Source organism: Chiloscyllium plagiosum, chromosome 30 (assembly GCF_004010195.1).
Source record: "Chiloscyllium plagiosum isolate BGI_BamShark_2017 chromosome 30, ASM401019v2, whole genome shotgun sequence".
Classification (NCBI taxonomy): domain Eukaryota; kingdom Metazoa; phylum Chordata; class Chondrichthyes; order Orectolobiformes; family Hemiscylliidae; genus Chiloscyllium; species Chiloscyllium plagiosum.
The window spans coordinates 38290061-38308607 of record NC_057739.1 but is presented as its reverse complement, the minus strand read 5'-3'; the positions used below and the strand labels follow the sequence as shown (position 1 = coordinate 38308607).

Sequence of the window (18547 nt, the reverse complement as noted above, 5' to 3'; positions counted from 1 at the left end):
ATGTAAATATCAGAGCATCATAATGACAAATCATCAGTAAATCATGCCTTTCTACCATGTTAGGCAAACCTAATTTTGTCTTCATCTCATGTTCACATGCACTTACACCAGAAGCAACTATTTAGCTGCAGAATAAGGGAACCCCAGCCGTTATTCTATCTAACCCTGATAGTAAAACCATCAATCAATCCACTTGAAAATTACTGACTCTGCACAGACTAGGTATCCAACATAGAACATTCTTGTCTAAGGCCTGCTCTTAATATAGATCAGGCTTTAACAGTGAAATGTTGCACTTAAAGACCTATCTCCTATGTTTTTTATGATAGAACAAGGAGTAGAATTTGCTATTTATGTTTCACTTGGGTGGGCATAGGGGATTGCACCATAGCTGAGTCCTGCTTTATAAATCAATTAGTCTTAACATACATTTATGTCGTGTGATTAGCTATTTAGATCTTATTCTGTTCATTAAGTAGGCTAAGATAATTGTCTTGACTTTTTATTACCAGCACAAACTCATCTTTAGATCATAAAATGACTTAAAATGGTAGTCAGTGATAATTTTGTTCCTTTTTTTTAAAATGGCATTGATATTTTGTGAAGTCATAGATATTTTATGATTGAAATGTAGCCATATTTTGGGGATGGGGGAAGCTAGCAAAGAAATTCCTTGCAACTATCCACATTGAAAGTTATACTCTGAGTGCATATGTCAAAGCAATTTGTTATAAGATTTTAATGTTTATTTGGACCTAAATTAGTTCTTTTGGCAAGTGAAGGTTAAACCTATAATGGAATTGTATTGTTTTCATGTTGATGCTTTTGGGCTTTATCATTCTATCGTGCGTTCAGTGGTGTTTCAGTAAAATCTTCTTTTCAATCTGCCTGACAGTTCATGTTTCTACCATCAGACTCATAAATTCCAGAAACTGCAGATCCTTGTAAAACCTCACCCAAATAAGCCATGTGCTCATTTGACTCCTTGTTTCAGATGGTTGTTTGATGACATGGAGCACATTAGGGAAACTGTTCTTGCCCTTGAACAGACTGCTTTAACTCCAGGAACTGAAGCTAACCAGTACACTTACTATCATAGCCAAGGAGGTCAGCTAATGCCATTTAAACTGGGTTTTGAATTTTGTGCTTTCATGATCTGTGTGGTTCAACTACTGAATGCCTTAATCCCTTTTGACATGCTCTTTCCATGAAACTTTTCCTCTAGTAAACATGAACATTTTTTGGATATGAATCTTCATTGTGTTACACAATGTATGTTTACATACCTAAGCACTATGTAGATCTCCAGCATTCTTTCTTGAAGTAACCAGAACTTCCACCTTTTTTGAACAAGTCACTGCATTGTGCTGCTGTCTGGCTGTGTGGATTTACAGAGCAGAGCTGAGTCTGTATTTGCTTCCACAAGGCCGCAATTTCCTCATCTGTGTTGTGTTGAATGGAAAAATGCGCACAGCTGAGACCAGACACTTCACTGCCTTAGCCTCACTCCTTCCACTATCATAGAAAAATTTAAACACATTTCAAGAGCTCCCTTTTTTTAAAAAAAAAGCTTGTCACCTGCTGATTGTTTGCCAGAAATGTGCAGAAAGGGACATCTCTCTTCTCGAGTTTACAAATGTCTCATTAACGTCAACTACAATGGTTCATAACCCCTGAAGTACTATTCCACAGTACGGTAAATATACCATTGAAATTGTACAACATAACGAAATTAACGAAATATAGCTTTAAATTAAGGGGTGGTAGGTATAGGACAGATGTTAGGGGTAGGTTCTTTACTCAGCGAGTCGTGAGTTCATGGAATGCCCTGCCAGTAGCAGTGGTGGACTCTCCCTCTTTATGGGCATTTAAGCGGGCATTGGATAGGCATATGGAGGATAGTGGGCTAGTGTAGGTTAGGTGGGCTTGGATCGGCGCAACATCGAGGGCCAAAGGGCCTGTACTGCGCTGTATTCTTCTATGTACTATGAAAGGGCAAAAATAGCCTACTGTCATGCCAGCAATTGTATTGCTGTTTTGTAATATGAATATTAAATATGCTGTTAAAAAGGTCAGTAGAGTTTAGGGATTTCAGGAGAAACAACAGCAAATTCACTGGCCCATGAAATGAAGGAACAAGTATTTGTTGAAGAGTTGCCACACTAGTTTTTGACAAAAAGTGTTGAACACATTTCCTCAGACAGCTAAGATTTTGCGGGCCACTGTTTACAAATTTCAAAGTATGCACGTCTTTCCTCCTGTACAATATTCCGGGTACATTTTGTAAAATTGAAATAAACACTGCAACATTATAATGGGATTTTTTGCATTCTTTTATTGTATTGTACAATTTTGGTGAACTATTTACAGCATTGTGGAGTAACTTGCAGTATTTCAGGGGTTACTCACTGATGATAACTTCAGTACAGGAAGTCTAGTGTGTAAAGGATAATATTGTTCAGTGCTAGGCTCTTTTTCCTCAGAATCATTGGATTCCTACAGTGTGGGGACAGGTCCTTCGGCCCAACAAGTCCACACTGATCCTCCAAAGAGTAACCCACCCAGACCTGTTCCCCTAACCTATTATCCTATATTTATCCCGACTAATGCATCTAACCTACACATCCCTGAACACTATGGGCAATTTAGCATGGCCAATTCACCTAACCTGCACATCTTTGGACTGTGGGAGGAAACTGGAATATGCACTATGTGGAGAATGTGCAAACTCCACACACTGTCACCTGAAGCTGGAATTGAACCCGGGTCCCTGGCGCTGTGATGCAGTAGTGCTAACCACTGAGCCACTGTGCAGCCCCAACATAATGGCATAGACTCAAGTTATTCTTGAACTCGGAGATATCCGTGTTACCATCTTTCTGTTAGTTATCATGATCTTTCAGCACTAATATTGATTTGAGACTGTATGATATAGTTTGGCTTGGCAAATTAAACGCTTGGCTTTTGGCATCAGTTAGTCTGGCCCTTTAATAACTGCAGCCATCTGGTGACAGCAGTAACTTTTATGAAGGTCCATGACGATTATTGAATTGATGTGAATTAAATTAGCTTTATTTTCACTTGTACTCCAAATGAGTAATATGAAAAGTTGATACGTTTCCACTTACAGTGCCATCTTAGATTCAAAGGAACCTCTGTACAGCTGCTTCAGTTACAGACTAGTTAGTGTAACAATGTCCCCAACACTCAGTGCCACTGTTACTGAGTAGAGAAATGAAGAAAAAAAGTTACACTACAGCTTTACACAGCATAACCATTGGTTTTTTTTTTGGTTTTTCTGACCAAAGTTTAAAAAGATAAACATGGCAGTTTATTTCAAAAGGTTCTCCACAGCAGACCAGCACAGGGGGCAACCATCTAGTCTGGCCACTGACTGCTGCCGTGCTCTGCTGCGGGCCACTGGTCTCTGGTGTCCCCCTCCTGGTTGCTGGAGGAGCTTCCGACTGCCGCGCAGCCGAGGCCAAGATAAGGAAGGAAAAGAGGGAGAGAAAATAGAAAATGCGTGAGCAGAGTGGGCGATCTCCAACTGGAGTGTCCCACTTCACTGCCATCTTACCAAAAGGTATACAACGCATATCACTGTGACATTTTAACTACACAGTAATCAAATCACAAATTATCAGATAAATTCATGCAATCCATTCAGTTGTAATAGATTAAAATGATATTCCTAGCACTGTTTTGACTGGTTGCTGGAAAATGATAACTCCACAAGAGCAGGATCAATCTGTTTTGGTTTCTGAATTAGAGCAGAAACTGAGTTGTAATCCTGCTTACAGAAGCTCATAGTTGGTGATCTCCAATGATTTAAAGAATAACAACTCAAAAATTTGCCTTTTTTTGACTAAATTTGTTTAACTTAGTGCTTAATTTGTGCTCTATAACGATTACATTTTAGGAGTCCTATCTTGACTGTTAATATCAGCTCAGCTCAGTAACTTTCTGATACTTCCAACCAGACTGTTGTAAAAGAATACATGTTGAAGTTACATTTTTTTCAGAAGTTCTTTCATAACTTGAACCTGTTTTGTTATTTGAATTTCTTTTTCAAAATAAGTCTGTAGATTGAGGGACCCGCAAATACCTTCCATTAGCAATTATTGACACGAACAACTCTGAAACTTGTATGATAATGATTTCCTACAAATGTCCTGCAGTGGTTTATGGGATTATAAAGCATTTCAGGTACTTAGTGTTTTCTTTACTTTAAACACTATGACGTTTAAACTTTGTTTCTGAACTTTATGAATTGAATGTGTGATAGGAATTTAAAAACCATTAATGGACTACCATTCCGTATTTTTTTAAAATTGTTCACTAACTGCAAAAGCATAACTTAAAATTTCATTTTGTTTAATCATCTAATTTGGACAGAATACAAATAGCACGATGCTATAATTGCTAAATCAAAGTTAATACCTCCCAGGACCATTTATAATGGAACTGTCATCAACTCCAGCACAACTTGACATGCCTGCAGTTAACACGATGTTTATATGTTCTGAAAAATAACTGCTCAGCTGAAATATGACCCTGGATGTTCTGTACTTCAGTGTGTTTGATATTTATCACTGAGGATTGATGTTTTCACTTAAAACTCTGTCCTGTACATCATTGCTGGAAAATTGTGCTCTCCAAATAGCAGCATAATTCCGCATTGAGAAACTTAGAAGTTTTTTTTAAATACATGGAGCTGCTGACTGACATTCTAAATGATGTCAACTGATTTGATCCAAAGTTTATTTTTCATGAAGTATAATTTCCCAGTAGAGATGCATTTATTAATATTCTCCTGTTGCCAGTTTTAAATCTCTTCCAAAGAGAAATTCCTTACCAATTAAGTTTCGATTATCTTTCCTTCTCCAACCAGAATTAGGTGTATGGACCTTTTCATTGCATTTCTCCTAAATCTCCAGATATTTACAGCAATATCTGAGTCAAACATGATGTCTCATTTGGAGTCACTGTCAATACTTCATAACAGTAAAATACAACATTAATGCATGATAGTGGGTTCAGTCTAATTATATTATGTAAGTAAAATCCATTTGCTACTACAGGGTTCCATATTTTTATGTCTGAGCAATGACATTGGTTGCTGTTTGCTTTTGGTGGATCTGCTAGAGATGCTTGATCTATATAGCCTTCTGACTGGTAAGGGCCTGTGGTCGTTATAAAACAAAATGGGCTGAAATTGCAGTCTCATGTTCCAGAACTGTTGTTCTGTTTCTTTTTTTTCATGTTTATCAGTGGCTCGCTGCTCTAGGGCAAGAACAGAGATATACAGAGATTTTGCTTAAAAGAGAAATAGGGTACTTTTTTTTCTCTTTGACAGAGGACACTTTCAGTAATCCTCTTGATCTTCTGCACTTTAAATCCTACTCTAACCATGTCTGATGTCTACTGACATCATCTGTACTTCATGCACATACTTTTTACATTTGGCATTTGTCATTGGAGCAGAGAAGATTAAGAGATGACATTTTATTGAGATGTTCACATTTATGAACAATTTTGAAAGGATAAATAAGTATATTCTGTTTCCACTAATTGGTATGTTAGTAAGTGGGGTCACGGTTTCAAGATTATCAGCAAGAGAGTAGGAGTCAGATGACAAGAAACTTCTTTACTCAGACTTGTTAGGATTTGGAATGTGCTGCCTGGAAGGGTGGTGCAGGCAGATTCCATTTGAAGTTCTGAAAGAGAGCTGGATATCTATTTGAGAGTGAAGAATTCAGATGGCTCTGGAGATAAGGCTGAGAATGAGACTAGCTAGGTAGTTAATAGTTATTTCTAGCTGCTCTTAGCTTTATTATTTCTGTTTTAATTTCGTTGTGTGTAATCAGACATTTTTCAATGGGTAATGCTTCTTGAGGTAACATTTTCATGAGGTAGTGTATTTACTGCGATTATTTCCCAGATCTGACAATAGTTTGAATTTTTTTAAAAAAATCAATGTATGTTTGGAATTATCTACTTTTTCAAGACAAGAGAATTGATATAGTAAATAACATCCTGACAGAAAAATGATTCCCTCCCTCCTCGTTCTTTCTCTGTGCTCTCTAACCCTACACTTGGGCATAGATCAAAACAAAAGGAATCCTGATATTTATATGATCCCTTTACCATATGTTTTAACCAAGATACAGCTTCTAAATATGATGTTATTTTCTCCCCCAATGGAAAATGGAGCAGAGACTCCAGCAATTTAAAATATTTTCCTTTTCCTTCCTGCTCCAACATTCTTGCTACTGAGAACATGAGGAATATTGCTAGTTTCTTCATTTGAAGTGCTGTTCTCCCAGCTGCTCACCCTGAGAGCTTGTTACTTCAAATGCAGACTGTGCTGTGGACATCACGAATAATTTCTTTGCTGAAGGACATCATGCACTTGTATAGTTGTGCATGTAAATCATCTTTCAAGTTGAGATTGAGAGCAGAATTTAATGTGATTGATCCCAATTCAACACACCAGTCACAGACTGCTGGTGTGGAACCCAGGTTGCTTTTGAGGGAATACCTGAACAGTATGAGTGTATATTAAGCACTTAAGTAGCCAACTTTGAGCCTTCCCTAGGATTGATGAGTAAAAGCTTTCTTATTAAGGGGGAGAAAAAGCTGGGGTTTTTTCTGAGCAACATCTGTGTTATCTCCTCTGGAAATCCTGTCTGCAAAGAGCTACTGGTTCATCAGAATTGCTGAGGGACCTAGGGCACAGATGAATGAGATCAGGGTAAAAGGTTGTGGGAGGAAAGTCATAGAGTTAGAGATGTGCAGCAATTTTGCTTAAGAGATGGGTTTTTGTTTTCCACTTTTGCTTAGCAAGCTTTCAGTAATTGTCTTGGTTTTTGCACTTTAAATCTTTCTCTATTTCAAATGTCAGTTGACATCATCTGTACTTCATGCAAACACATTTTACATTGAGATTTGTTTTTGGAGCAGAGAAGTTTGAGGTGACCTTATTGAGATGTTCACTTTTATGAACAATTTTGACAGAATAAAGAAGAATATTTTGTTTCCACTAATTGGTATGTCAGTAGGTGGGGTCACAGTTTCAAAATTATTAGCAAGAGCGCAGGAGTCAGCTGATGAGAAACTTGTTTACTCAGAGTTGTGAAGATTTGGAATGCACTGCCGAGGATAATGGTAGAGGCAGATTCCATATGCGGTTTCAAAAGAGAGCTGGATTTCTATTTGAAAGTGATGAATTTAGATGGTTATGGAGATAAGGCTGGAGAATGAGACTAGCTGGGGAACTGTTTTGGGCACAGACATGATTGGTCAAAAAGCTGCCTCTATGCTATAAAATTCTATGAAACAGACCCTTGGTTTCAACTCTTCCATGTTGACCAGATGGCCTAAATTGATCTAGTCCCATTTGCCAGCATTTGGCCCATTTGGCCTAAATCCTTCCTATCCATATACCCATCAGGGTGCCTTTTTAAATGTTGTAATTGTTCCAGCCTCCTCCTCCTTCCTCTGGCAGCTCCTTCCATACATGCAGCACCCTCTGTGAAACTGTTGCCCCCTTAGGTCCTTTTTAAAATCTTTCCCCGCTCATCTTAAACTGATGCCTTCTAGTTTTGGGCTTCCCCCTGTAGTAAAAGACCTTGGCTATACTCCCTATCCATGCCTCTCATGATTTTATAAACTTGTATAAGGTCACTCCTCAGCCTCTAACGCTCCAGAGAAAACTGCCCCAGCCTGTTCAACTTTTCCCTATATCTCAAACCCTGCAACCCTGGCAACATCCTTGTAAATCTTTTCTGAACCCTTTTGAGTTTCACGACGTCCCTCCTATAGCAGGGAGACCAGAATTGAATACAGTATTCCAAAAGTGGCCTAACCAATGTCATGTATAGCTGCAACATTACATCCCCACTCCTATATTCAATGCACTCACCAAAAGCAAGCGTATCAAATGCCGCCCTCACTATCGTGTCTACCTGTGACTCCACTTTAAGGTTCAGTGAACCTGCACTCCAAGGTCTCTTTGTTCGGGTGTGGAGGAAGTGGGGTAAAATGGGAGAGTGAGAAGGTGGGGGTGTTGGTCAGAGGCAAGAGCAGGGACTTGATTTTAGCAGCCGTCTTTCTTGCTTAATATTAGGTCTCTCACTGAGTGCTTTTTTTTGAAAGAGGTTCCATAATGAGCCTTATTGACAAACTGAAAGCGAGTAGGCATGTTTCCCCTATGGATCTTGTTTCCCCAACTTGAGTTTTCCTGCTGACTGGAGACTGATGTGGAGTCTCCCCGCAAAACCAGGGAGGCCAGCACCAAGTTTCCCACTGCAACATCTTGTTTTAAATCCAGTCCCATGTTTGAGTTCAGCAAGTTTTTTTTGATGGTTGTTTTTATGTGGTCAGAGCAATTATAACCAATGTTTCAACATTTATTAAGTTGGTATTTTCTAAACCTTCCTTCATTTATATATCCTTTCCTTTTCTTGTCTTCAAATATAGTTTCAAAAGCCACATGGTATTAATTGCCTTGAGCTTTTTTTAAGGCATGTGACCTTTGGTGCCATTTTCATGGTCACTCTATCCACATTGCAATTTTTTTTATAGGCAAGGCATAAATATTCCATTCGGGCTGTTCTGTCAACTATATAAGCAGTTTGAATGGAACAGCAGCACCAGCATTTCTTCATTGACAAATTGCTACATTAGAGTAAATGTACATTTTTTGGTTTCAATTTAAATACATTAGAAGCCACAGTGAGCACTTATGATGGAAGATATGTCTTTAACTTGAGAAACTAATTGTATAAATCTTCAAGATGTGAGTACTAAACACACCAATATATTGCAGTTTTTTCCCCTCGAAGAATTGCTGTTTAACTAAAGATTACTATACAGAATATATTGTTTGTCTTGAAGAAACCTACTACTGTGTCAAAATATTTTAATTATTCTTATGAATTCTATTTGAATATAATAGACCTTGAAGTTTAACGCATTTTGTTGCAGTCTTGTTTTGAATGAACTTATCCAGCAGTGACTGCCCAGACATACTCCTCCGCACGGACAGGAAGGTACACACTGGAACCACTGACTAAAGAACAAAATGTTTGAGAAAATTGGGAAACTCCTGCTTCACTAACATTTGTGTTGTGAAAATCTTTTTAAATTTACAATTAGTTGCGATCGCTATTTGTGAAATAGGAGAACCTGCTTTTCCCTAGTAGTATTCAAATGTTCAAAGTAGTTGTTGACTGGAGCACATTTATGGACAGGTTTGCACAGAGCAAGTATAGGTAAGCATTAATAAAATGTGCATTTTGCCTCTTGAATTAACCATGCAAGATATCTGAATATAACTAATTGATTTCTATGATATTTGGAAGTGAAACAAAAACTGGGTACTTAAAATAGACCATCTATCTTAGAAAGAGAAATCCTGAGAAGAGATGGGCAAGACTTGGAATTTTTAAAAATTTAGTTCTGACTCTTCTCAAATTTTGTTTTAAGGGCTATCATGAGGTTGTAATTAACTATTCGAGAGTGTAAGCCATCTTTAAAAATATGAGAACCTGTCAGTTTTGTACTTTTATTTAATTCGCTGAATAAATAGTGTGTAACCCAAAATGTTTGCCCATCATTGCCTTTTTAGTTATTGAAGTCAAAAGCTGTGCTTCCCTTGATTTAAAAGTGCAGTTTATGGGTGCTGAAAGGCACAAATAAGACTACTTTAGATACTTTATTTCTTTACTAATTTCACATTGGAAGGTTCTTCATATAAATGCAGTAATGTCATAGTTTTTCAAATTGGTCTAGTTCTGTTTCTGGCATTTTTAAAAAATGCTGCTCGACTAGTGCTTCGCTCTGACTGTAAGCTCTGTCTCCTATTATGTGTCTTCTCTGCATGTGCTGGTTTTATATTTTGGTTTTTGTGTTTGCTTTCAGGCACAGCTGTTCAATGTTCTATCATTCGCATTCAGTGTGGACGTTTTTTGTTTTGCTTCTTAACTTCAATCATTACTGCCTTTTTTTTTGTTTTCCACCAAAGGCTATTTTGTCCCTTATCTCTTGCTCTGTACCCTACCACAGATCTTCCTTTTTGTCTCCCTGCCATTTTACTGAAAATTTTACATTTTGGCCTTCCTTCAGTTTTGAAGAGCCTTGACGTGAAAGGTCATGTCAGCTTCTCTCTCCACTGCTGCTGGTGGAGCAGTTGAGTATTTTACAAGATTTTCTGTTTTTATTTCTGGTTTCCAGCAACCAGGGTATTTTATTTTTGATTAGCTACTGCTGTTTGCCAGGAAATATTTTGCAGCCGACCCTGAGGTTCACCCATATGCATCTGCGTCCTAATTGCCAAATGCTAACTCCAGAAACTCTTTTCCTTCTGATGTGAAGGATTGTTGGATTGTACTCCCAGAGGATCTAAATGTTTAAACTTTTTATTTGTTCATTGCATGTAGGCTTTGCCTCTAATTGCCTTTCGGGAGGTGGTAGCAATTTGCTTTCTTGAACCACTGCAATCCTTGGAATGTATGGACACCCATGGTGCTGTTAGAAAGGGATTTCGAGGATTTTGACCCAGTGACCGTGAAGGAGCGGTGATAAAAGTCAGGTTATGTTTGACGTGGACGAAATTTGCAGGTTGTGGTACAAAGTACAAACAAATCCTGCCAAGTCTTGCCCATCTCTTTTCAGCATTTCTCTTTCTAAGATAGATGATCTATTTGAAGTAATAGTTTTTGTTTCATTTCCAAAAATCATAGATTATAGAATCCCTACAGTGTGGGGACAACAGGTTCACACCGACCCTCTGAAGAGTAACCTACCCAGACCCATTCCCTGACCTATTATCCTATATTTACCCCTGACTAATGCACCTAACTTACACATCCCTGAACACTGTGAGCAATTTTGCATGGCTAATTCACCTAACCTGCACATCTTTGGACTGTGGGAGGAAACCGGAGCACGCAGACACTGGGAGGATGTGCAAATTCCACACAGACAGTCGCCCGAGGCTGGAATCGAACCCGGGTCTCTAGCGCTCTGAGGCAGCAGTGCTAACCACTGAGCTACCATGCCGTCCTGACAAAAATATTTCGCAATTCAGTGCATTTTGCTGTGAAACTGTGAAGCCTCACCATCAGATTTCCTTAGTGACACAGTTTAGTATCTGTATTCCTGTTAGAGGTTCTTCTTCTTAGACAGTCCTTCAAACCAAGGATAATGTGCTTCCACTCTGGTTCTGTGCGTTATAATTTGACTAAAGAGTGTGGCACATTTTCTTTCTGTCTTCACTCCAATTCTTAATGAACAATTTTCATTCATTGTTTTCAGTGGTGACTTTTATTTTTCTCATTTCTCAGAGATCTCTTGGACGAGGCAAAAAATTATCTCCTCCTGCCACAGGAGAGACCTCTAATGCAGGGCCCCCGGACACGACCTCGCAAGCCCATCCGATGTGGCGAAGTGCTTTTTGCTGGTAAGGGAGGACAGTGATTTATCCAAAATGCCTAACTTGTTCTTAAAGACTTAATAACATGGTTTTGTAGTCAAAAGAGCGATGCTCACTGCTCGTTTCATAGCTGCCCACGATGAATTACTAACCTCTAGCATCAGTCACCATCCGGTACTCAGGAGATGAGATCACCAAGCTGTTTGAGTAACTAATCTGATGGAAGAATTACCACAAGCAGCAAATCAGGAAATAAAAAGTACTGATTACCATGCATTATTTTTTTCTCTCAGTAAATAATCAAAATAAAGATTGTGACATGATTATGGGAAATATCATAGGTTTTATGTTTATAGATTACTTGCATTCGAGGTAGTGATCTAAAACTAGATTTTCAGAACAAGGGCAGTTGCCTAATAGTAATTATGACTTGGTACACTGTTAGAAGCTCAGTTATACCTTACTCGACCAGTTTAGCTTTTTTAATTCACTTGTGGGACATGGGTAGTTGCCCTTGAGAAGATGGTGGTGAGCTGCCTTCTTGAACTGCTACAAGCCACGCGCTTTCGGTAGACCCATAGTGCTCTTTGGGAGGGAATTCCAGGATTTTGATCCAGTTGCAGTGAGGAATATATTTCCAAGTCAGGATGGTGAGTTTCTCTGAGGGGAGCTTACAGATCGTAGTATCTGACAAGAATCGTACACGAGTTGAAATTCATGTCAAATCAGTGATTCCATTCTGATTGTATCACTGAAAAATCAGGGAATCACTGTCAGCAACTTCTTGGATTGCTGCACTTCGTACCTTTCTGGGATTACCAGAGGCTACTGTCAATAGACAATAGGTGCAGGAGTAGGCCATTCAGCCCTTTGAGCCTGCACCGTCATTCAACATGATCATGGCTGATCATTCCTAATCAGTATCCTGTTCCTGCCTTATCTCCATAACCCTTGATTCCACTATCTTTGAGAGCTCTATCCAACTCTTTCTTAAATGAATCCAGAGACTGAGCCTCCACTGCCCTCTGGGTGTCTTTTCTCAAATTTGGAGACCAGAACTGCACATAGTACTCCAGGTGTGGTCTCACCAGGGCCCTGTGCAGCTGCAGAAGCACCTCTTTGCTTCTCTACTCAATTCCTCTTGTTACGAAGGTCAGCATGCTATTAGCCTTCTTCACTATCTGCTGTACCTGCATGCTTGCCTTCGTTGACTGGTGTACAAGAACACCCAGATCTCTCTGTACTGCCTCTTTACATAAATTGATTCCATTGAGGTAGTAGTCTGCCTTCCTGTTCTTGCTACCAAAGTGGATAACCATACATTTATCCACATTAAACTACATCTGCCATGCATCTGCCCACTCACCTAACCTGTCCAGGTCACCCTGTAATCTCCTAACATCCTCATCACATTTCACCCTGCCACCCAGCTTTGTATCATCAGCAAATTTGCTAATGTTATTGCTGATACCATCTTCTATATCATTAACATATATATTGTAAAAATCTGCGGTCCCAGCACAGATCCCTGCGGTAATTCTTGAACAGAAATAACATTTAACGACTAGTCTTGTTAGTGTCAAATGGAAAATTCAGGCTGTTATTATCGATTCTTTCTGTGAATCTTATCCGGATTTCAGATTCTCATTACACTTTTTTATGTTGTAGTTCAGTAGCCGTGTTGTCATCATGCATATAAATGTATCTGCACTACAGTTAACATTGGAGTCAATAGGAAATGGTACCAAAATCACTACTTGTAAGTTGTTACTTTGAGCGCAATAGTTTCCTGTACTGATGTATCAATATCTAGTCAATTTATGGCTCATAAACTTTAATCCTTTTATTGAGCTGAATAAAACTGCAGAGCTAACATAGTTGATGGAAAAGCCTGGAAGGGCTGAATGGCATCCTGCTTCTATTTTTTGTGTAATGATATGGATCTATTTTATATCACCCCCCAGGTTACCTGCAATAGAAACAGCTGCAATGTTTGTGTGGATAGTGACAAGGGAAAGGATAAGGCCATTCAGCCCCTTGAGCCTGTTCTGCCGCTCAGTGTCTGATGTGACCTTGTTGAATACTGAAGTTTTAAAATGTGCATTTGTTAACTTTTTTGTTTTGCCTTTTTGTTTTCAGTTGGTGGTTGGTGCAGTGGTGATGCAATCTCTAGTGTCGAACGCTATGACCCTCAGGCGCATGAATGGCGGATGATGGCGTCAATGTCTAAACGAAGGTGTGGTGTTGGTGTTGCAGTTCTGGATGACCTTTTGTATGCTGTTGGAGGTCACGATGGATCTTCCTACTTAAACAGCGTTGAAAGGTAACTTTGAATGTTCTGCTAAATAATCTATTTATTGAAGAAACAAAAGACTGTTCCTTGTTTCTTGAGTTACAACAATGAAGCAGTTGTAATATGGTCTCGTTGGGACTGAGCTTGTGGATTAAAATTCTAATGTGGTAAGTTGATTTCAGTCAGGCGAGAGTAGGGATATCAATTGGGCACTGTAGCATGGGCGTGGTGGAGGAAGTATCAGCTAGGGTTCCTTTTTCTGATCAGTAACTCTGATCCATACTCCAGAGTTGGGCTAGGTATCCTACAGATTACTGTCTAAGCTCAATAATGAAACTTATTGGTTTAACATTGTATTAACAGGTATTAAGTAAACCCTCCTGAAGTATGTTCCAGTTAAACATTTTAGGAGAAATGAGAGTGGGAACTTAAATCTTCAAGCCAAAAGCTGGTACATTACCAACCCAAAATAGTGAGGAAATTTGAGTAGATAGCAGGTGTTATTTAGTGTTTAAAATTGTCATTAATCTTTTCATCATAACATTGATTTCTGAACCTGATCTTGAGTCAGAAGGAATTCCGATCTTTCAAATACTACTAAACTGGAGTTGTATTTGGCTGTGCACCAGCATCTGAGCCAAAAGGTAGAAGACAATATATATTTAACACTGACGTGCATTTACAGTTCATTGGAATTTTGAGATCAGTTTATTTAAATTTTAAGGTGATGCGTTGTGCTCAGTCATGCTAATTGGTACCCACTTCCTGCTTTGAGAAAAGTAGAACTGTGAGAATGTTTTCCATTCCCTGTGGAGTATGAATGACTGGTGAAGTAGCCAACGATAGAATTGAATAGTAGAAAAGGCTTGAGAGACTGAATGCTCTACTTCCGTTCCTAAGTTTGTATTACTTCAAAGGGCATCTAGTAAAAAGGTTGGCTTTGCAATAGCTGCAGTAATGGTGTAAACGCCACATGCTGAAGCAGACCAGAAGTTGTCTTGCATTAAATGCCAGTTGTCAATCGCATGTTAATTGATTGCAGATGACGGAGTTTAACTGGGATTACATTTCAGCACATGTGAAGAGAGACTGTGGTGTGGTCAGGTTAAACAATCTTATAATGTTTAATATTGCAATGAATAAAGATTGATTCCAGCACAACCTGTCAGCTATAATCTAAACAGACAGTGCTGGAGAAACTCAGCAGGTCTGGTAGCATCTGTGGAGAGAGAAACAGTTCATATTTCGAGTCTGTGTGACTCCTCTTTGGAGAGGACATTCTGAACAAAAGTAATATTTGACTCAATGTTTGCTTTTTTTTTGAGTACCATTCATCTAGTTGTTTGGACAATAATAGAGATATTGATTTAGTTGCTGTTATCTGCAGAATGAAAGCTCATTCGAAATGGTACAAACTGTGCAGTTAAATGCTCATGAACTGCTGGTGTTGAGTAAAACAGTGTTGCCATATCTTAACATCTGGTTTCATCCAACCAGCTTTGAACTTGATAAAGGACAGTACGTCATTTGGACTGATATTTCACCTATTTTCTACAGTTTACTAAATTGTGTCAACAGAGGTTTGAGGAAATAGTAACTTGTGCTGGGATTCAGTTGACAGATTGGTGGATTATTGTCTGTTTGCAATATGTAGTAGGCAATGTACAACTCTTCGGCTGTTTGTTTAAGCTGTCACCATTTTGACTGACTGACTTAATTTGTCATTCAAGAAGCAGAGAACTATAGTTCAATGTCAGCTTTAGTTTCCAATGCATCTTTATAGAAAGGAAACTTGATTTTAAAATGTTTCAAAGAATATGTTCTGAGAAAGTACTACCGACTCATTAATTCTGTGTACTTGGGTCACTCTGGATTGCCTCCCTAACTAATCCAAAGGGCTAATTTCCATTTAGCCAAGTTGAACCTCCAGGGCAGATAACACTTTGTTTTTGAAAATGTGTAACAACAACAGCCAGTCCCAGATTGGTGTGCTTCTGTGAATTTACTGCAGGAGTAATGCTTTCTGACCGGTAATAAGTATACTTCATGTTTTTGCACTTCCTTAAGTTGGAAAACATGTCCCGTGACTTCCTTTAATTCACTTTGTGGTATCTCTCCTTTATTAAAATGTAATAGTCTTTAAGATTTGTCAGCCTCTGGACTTCTGCTTTAAATAATCGTTTTATATATATCTGTTTGTGTGTGAGCATTTACTTGTGTAATCAGGAAATAAAATCTAATGACTCAAAACATTTGGAGAAAAAAGTATTAACTAGCAAATCTTGTTACTGTTTTGAATTTGTCCCCATGAACAGCAGTTCCTTCACAGCAGCTATTCTTCCTCCAGTGTTTCTGGTCGGGAGACAATCTTGGTTTGATAGCTGGGATGGTAAATTTTGGAAGTTGAGCAATTTGTTCATAAGATGCCTCCAATATTCAGTTATTAACAAGAACTGCAACAGTTGCTGGAATGCTAATGATTCTGAGAGAGTGGACAGTTCTGTAATGCAGTTGCTGTTAAATTTCAGCCCTAACACATGTATTCTTGTCATCCATAGCTTGAGCAATTCTAAAGTAATTGTTTAGTCCCTTGGATTGTTTTGACTAAATCCTTGAAGATTTTTCTTGTCAAGGCAATGTCAACTGAGAAAAGAAACGGAACAATATTTTGGTTTTATGTTTTGCCAATTCTTTTCTAGTTCCCCCTCTTCTTTTTTTGCTGACTTTTTTTTGTCCATTGTGAAGTGAAAATTGTATGTGCACTGACAAAAAGCAACTTTAACCTTGACATCTCTAACTCTGAATAGTCATGTTTATCTGACAGGCAGTACTGGATGATCAACAGTTTCCCATTCTAAATATTGGGAAGGCCAAAGCCACTGACTTTGTTCCCTACCGTAGCTCCATTCCTTCAGGACTAACTCTGTCAGTCTCCCTAACAACAGTCTAAGGCAGAACCAGAAGAAAAGGTGTCCTTGTAATAGTTACATATACATTCTGAACAATGGCAAGTATTAGAACTTTCAGTTTGCTTGCGTACCCCCTGCCTTTTAATTCCTCAATTATTTCTCTTCTATTGCTAAGGTATGACCCAAAGACAAACCAGTGGAGTAGTGATGTAGCTCCGACCAGCACATGCAGAACAAGTGTAGGGGTAGCTGTACTTGGAGGGTACCTGTATGCCGTTGGAGGTCAGGATGGAGTGTCCTGCCTTAATATCGTGGAACGGTAAGTCCTGAAGGATGCCTTAGTTACTGTGACAGAGATGAGTTGTTTGTTTACGTTTGAGACAGAGCAAACCTCTGTCTATTCAGTTCTCTTTCCTCATTTAGCTGTTCTAACCACGCAGTAGAAGAGTTTCCTGAGTTTCATACACAATACAAAGGGAAAAGCTGGGCGATGATTAAAGCCAGAGCTTTGGCTTCTGCGAGGAGAGTGACAGAGGGGCAGCTGTGTCAGCTAAAACTTCTGTATCTTACAGAATTGTTGAGAGCAGGTCTGATTTACAGCGTGCACATATCAGACTTAGTTAATACTTCAAGCTGTCCTGCACACATCCTTTTAACATGCTGAAATAATCAATGAACACTATGTCTTGGTAAGACAGATGCTGCCTGAAGACTGGATCATCTCAAATATTCGTGGTTTGATATCGATCACGATTGAGTGAAGAGGTTGCTGAAACTCTGCAGCTCCAAATGATGGAGCCTCCATTTAATAGGTTATGGTGCTTTCAAGAAACTTGCGGCTTATTGAGATGAGGAAGAATTTCTTCAGCCAGAGAGCGGTGAATCCGAGGTGATTCAGTGGTTAGCACTGCTGCCTTACAGCGCCAGGGACCCGGGTTCGATTCCCTCCTCGGGTGACAGTCTAAGTAGAGTTTGCACGTTTTCCCTGTGTCTGTGTGGGTTTTCTCTGGGTGCTCTGGTTTCCTCCCACAATCTAAAGATGTGCAGGTCAGGTGAATTGGTCATGCTAAATTGCCCATAGTGTTGGGTGCATTAGTCAGGGGTAAATATAGGGTCAGGGAATGGGTCTGGGTGGGTTACTCTTCGGAGGGTCGGTGTGGACTTGTTGGGCCGAAGGGCCTGTTTCCATACTGTAGGAAATCTAATTTCATTGCTGCAGAGACCAAGTCATTAAATGTATTAAAAACAGAGAGAGGTCCTTGATGAGTCAGGGAATCGAGAGTTTGGGGGGAGAAGGCAGGAGAATGAAGTTGAGAAACGTATCAGCCAAGATCAAATGGTGGAGCCACCTTGATGGTCTGAATAGGTTAATTCTGCCCATGTATTTTCTGGCAGTGTGTTTGATGTGATGTGCTGATCACCCTATAGTTTCCTGATACATGAGTTCAGCTTGTAAGGGTTGAAACGTGTTCTTTAATTAGTAATTTGACATGAATGTATATTGCCTAAAGGTTATGAGATGGGAAAGAGAAGGTAAGTTTAATCTTTTCAGTTATTCTGAGTGCAAAGTGATATAGTAATAATTTTGGCAGAGTCAACTTGTACCATCTCGAAAGGCAAAGGCAACATGGGAGCCCCACTATGAAACAAGTTCCCCTCCAAGCCACATATCATGCTGACTTGGTGCCTAACAGCAGCAAGGGTGTGTCTTCACCAAATAGACTGCAGTGGTTCAACACCATCACCGTTTGAGGCAGTTAGGGAAGGGCATTAAATGGCTGGTCTTACAGTGATGCCCAAATTCTGAGAGTGAATGAATGAAAACATCTGTGGCATGTTTGTAATCCAAGCTACAATTGCACGAAAAAGAAACTGTTTAATTGATCGGACTTGGAGAGGTAGGCATTT

At 39.2% G+C, this 18547-nt stretch overlaps 1 protein-coding gene across 1 annotated transcript in view; it reads left to right on the top strand.

The window, feature by feature from the left end:
• Positions 1 to 18547, top strand: part of LOC122564929 (kelch-like protein 20) — a 43883-nt gene that overhangs the window by 14391 nt on the left and 10945 nt on the right. The window contains exons 5-7 of the mRNA XM_043720424.1: positions 11349 to 11464; positions 13577 to 13760; positions 16815 to 16958. Of these exons, the coding sequence (XP_043576359.1) occupies positions 11349 to 11464; positions 13577 to 13760; positions 16815 to 16958 (444 nt within the window). The remainder of the gene's footprint in view (positions 1 to 11348; positions 11465 to 13576; positions 13761 to 16814; positions 16959 to 18547) is intronic.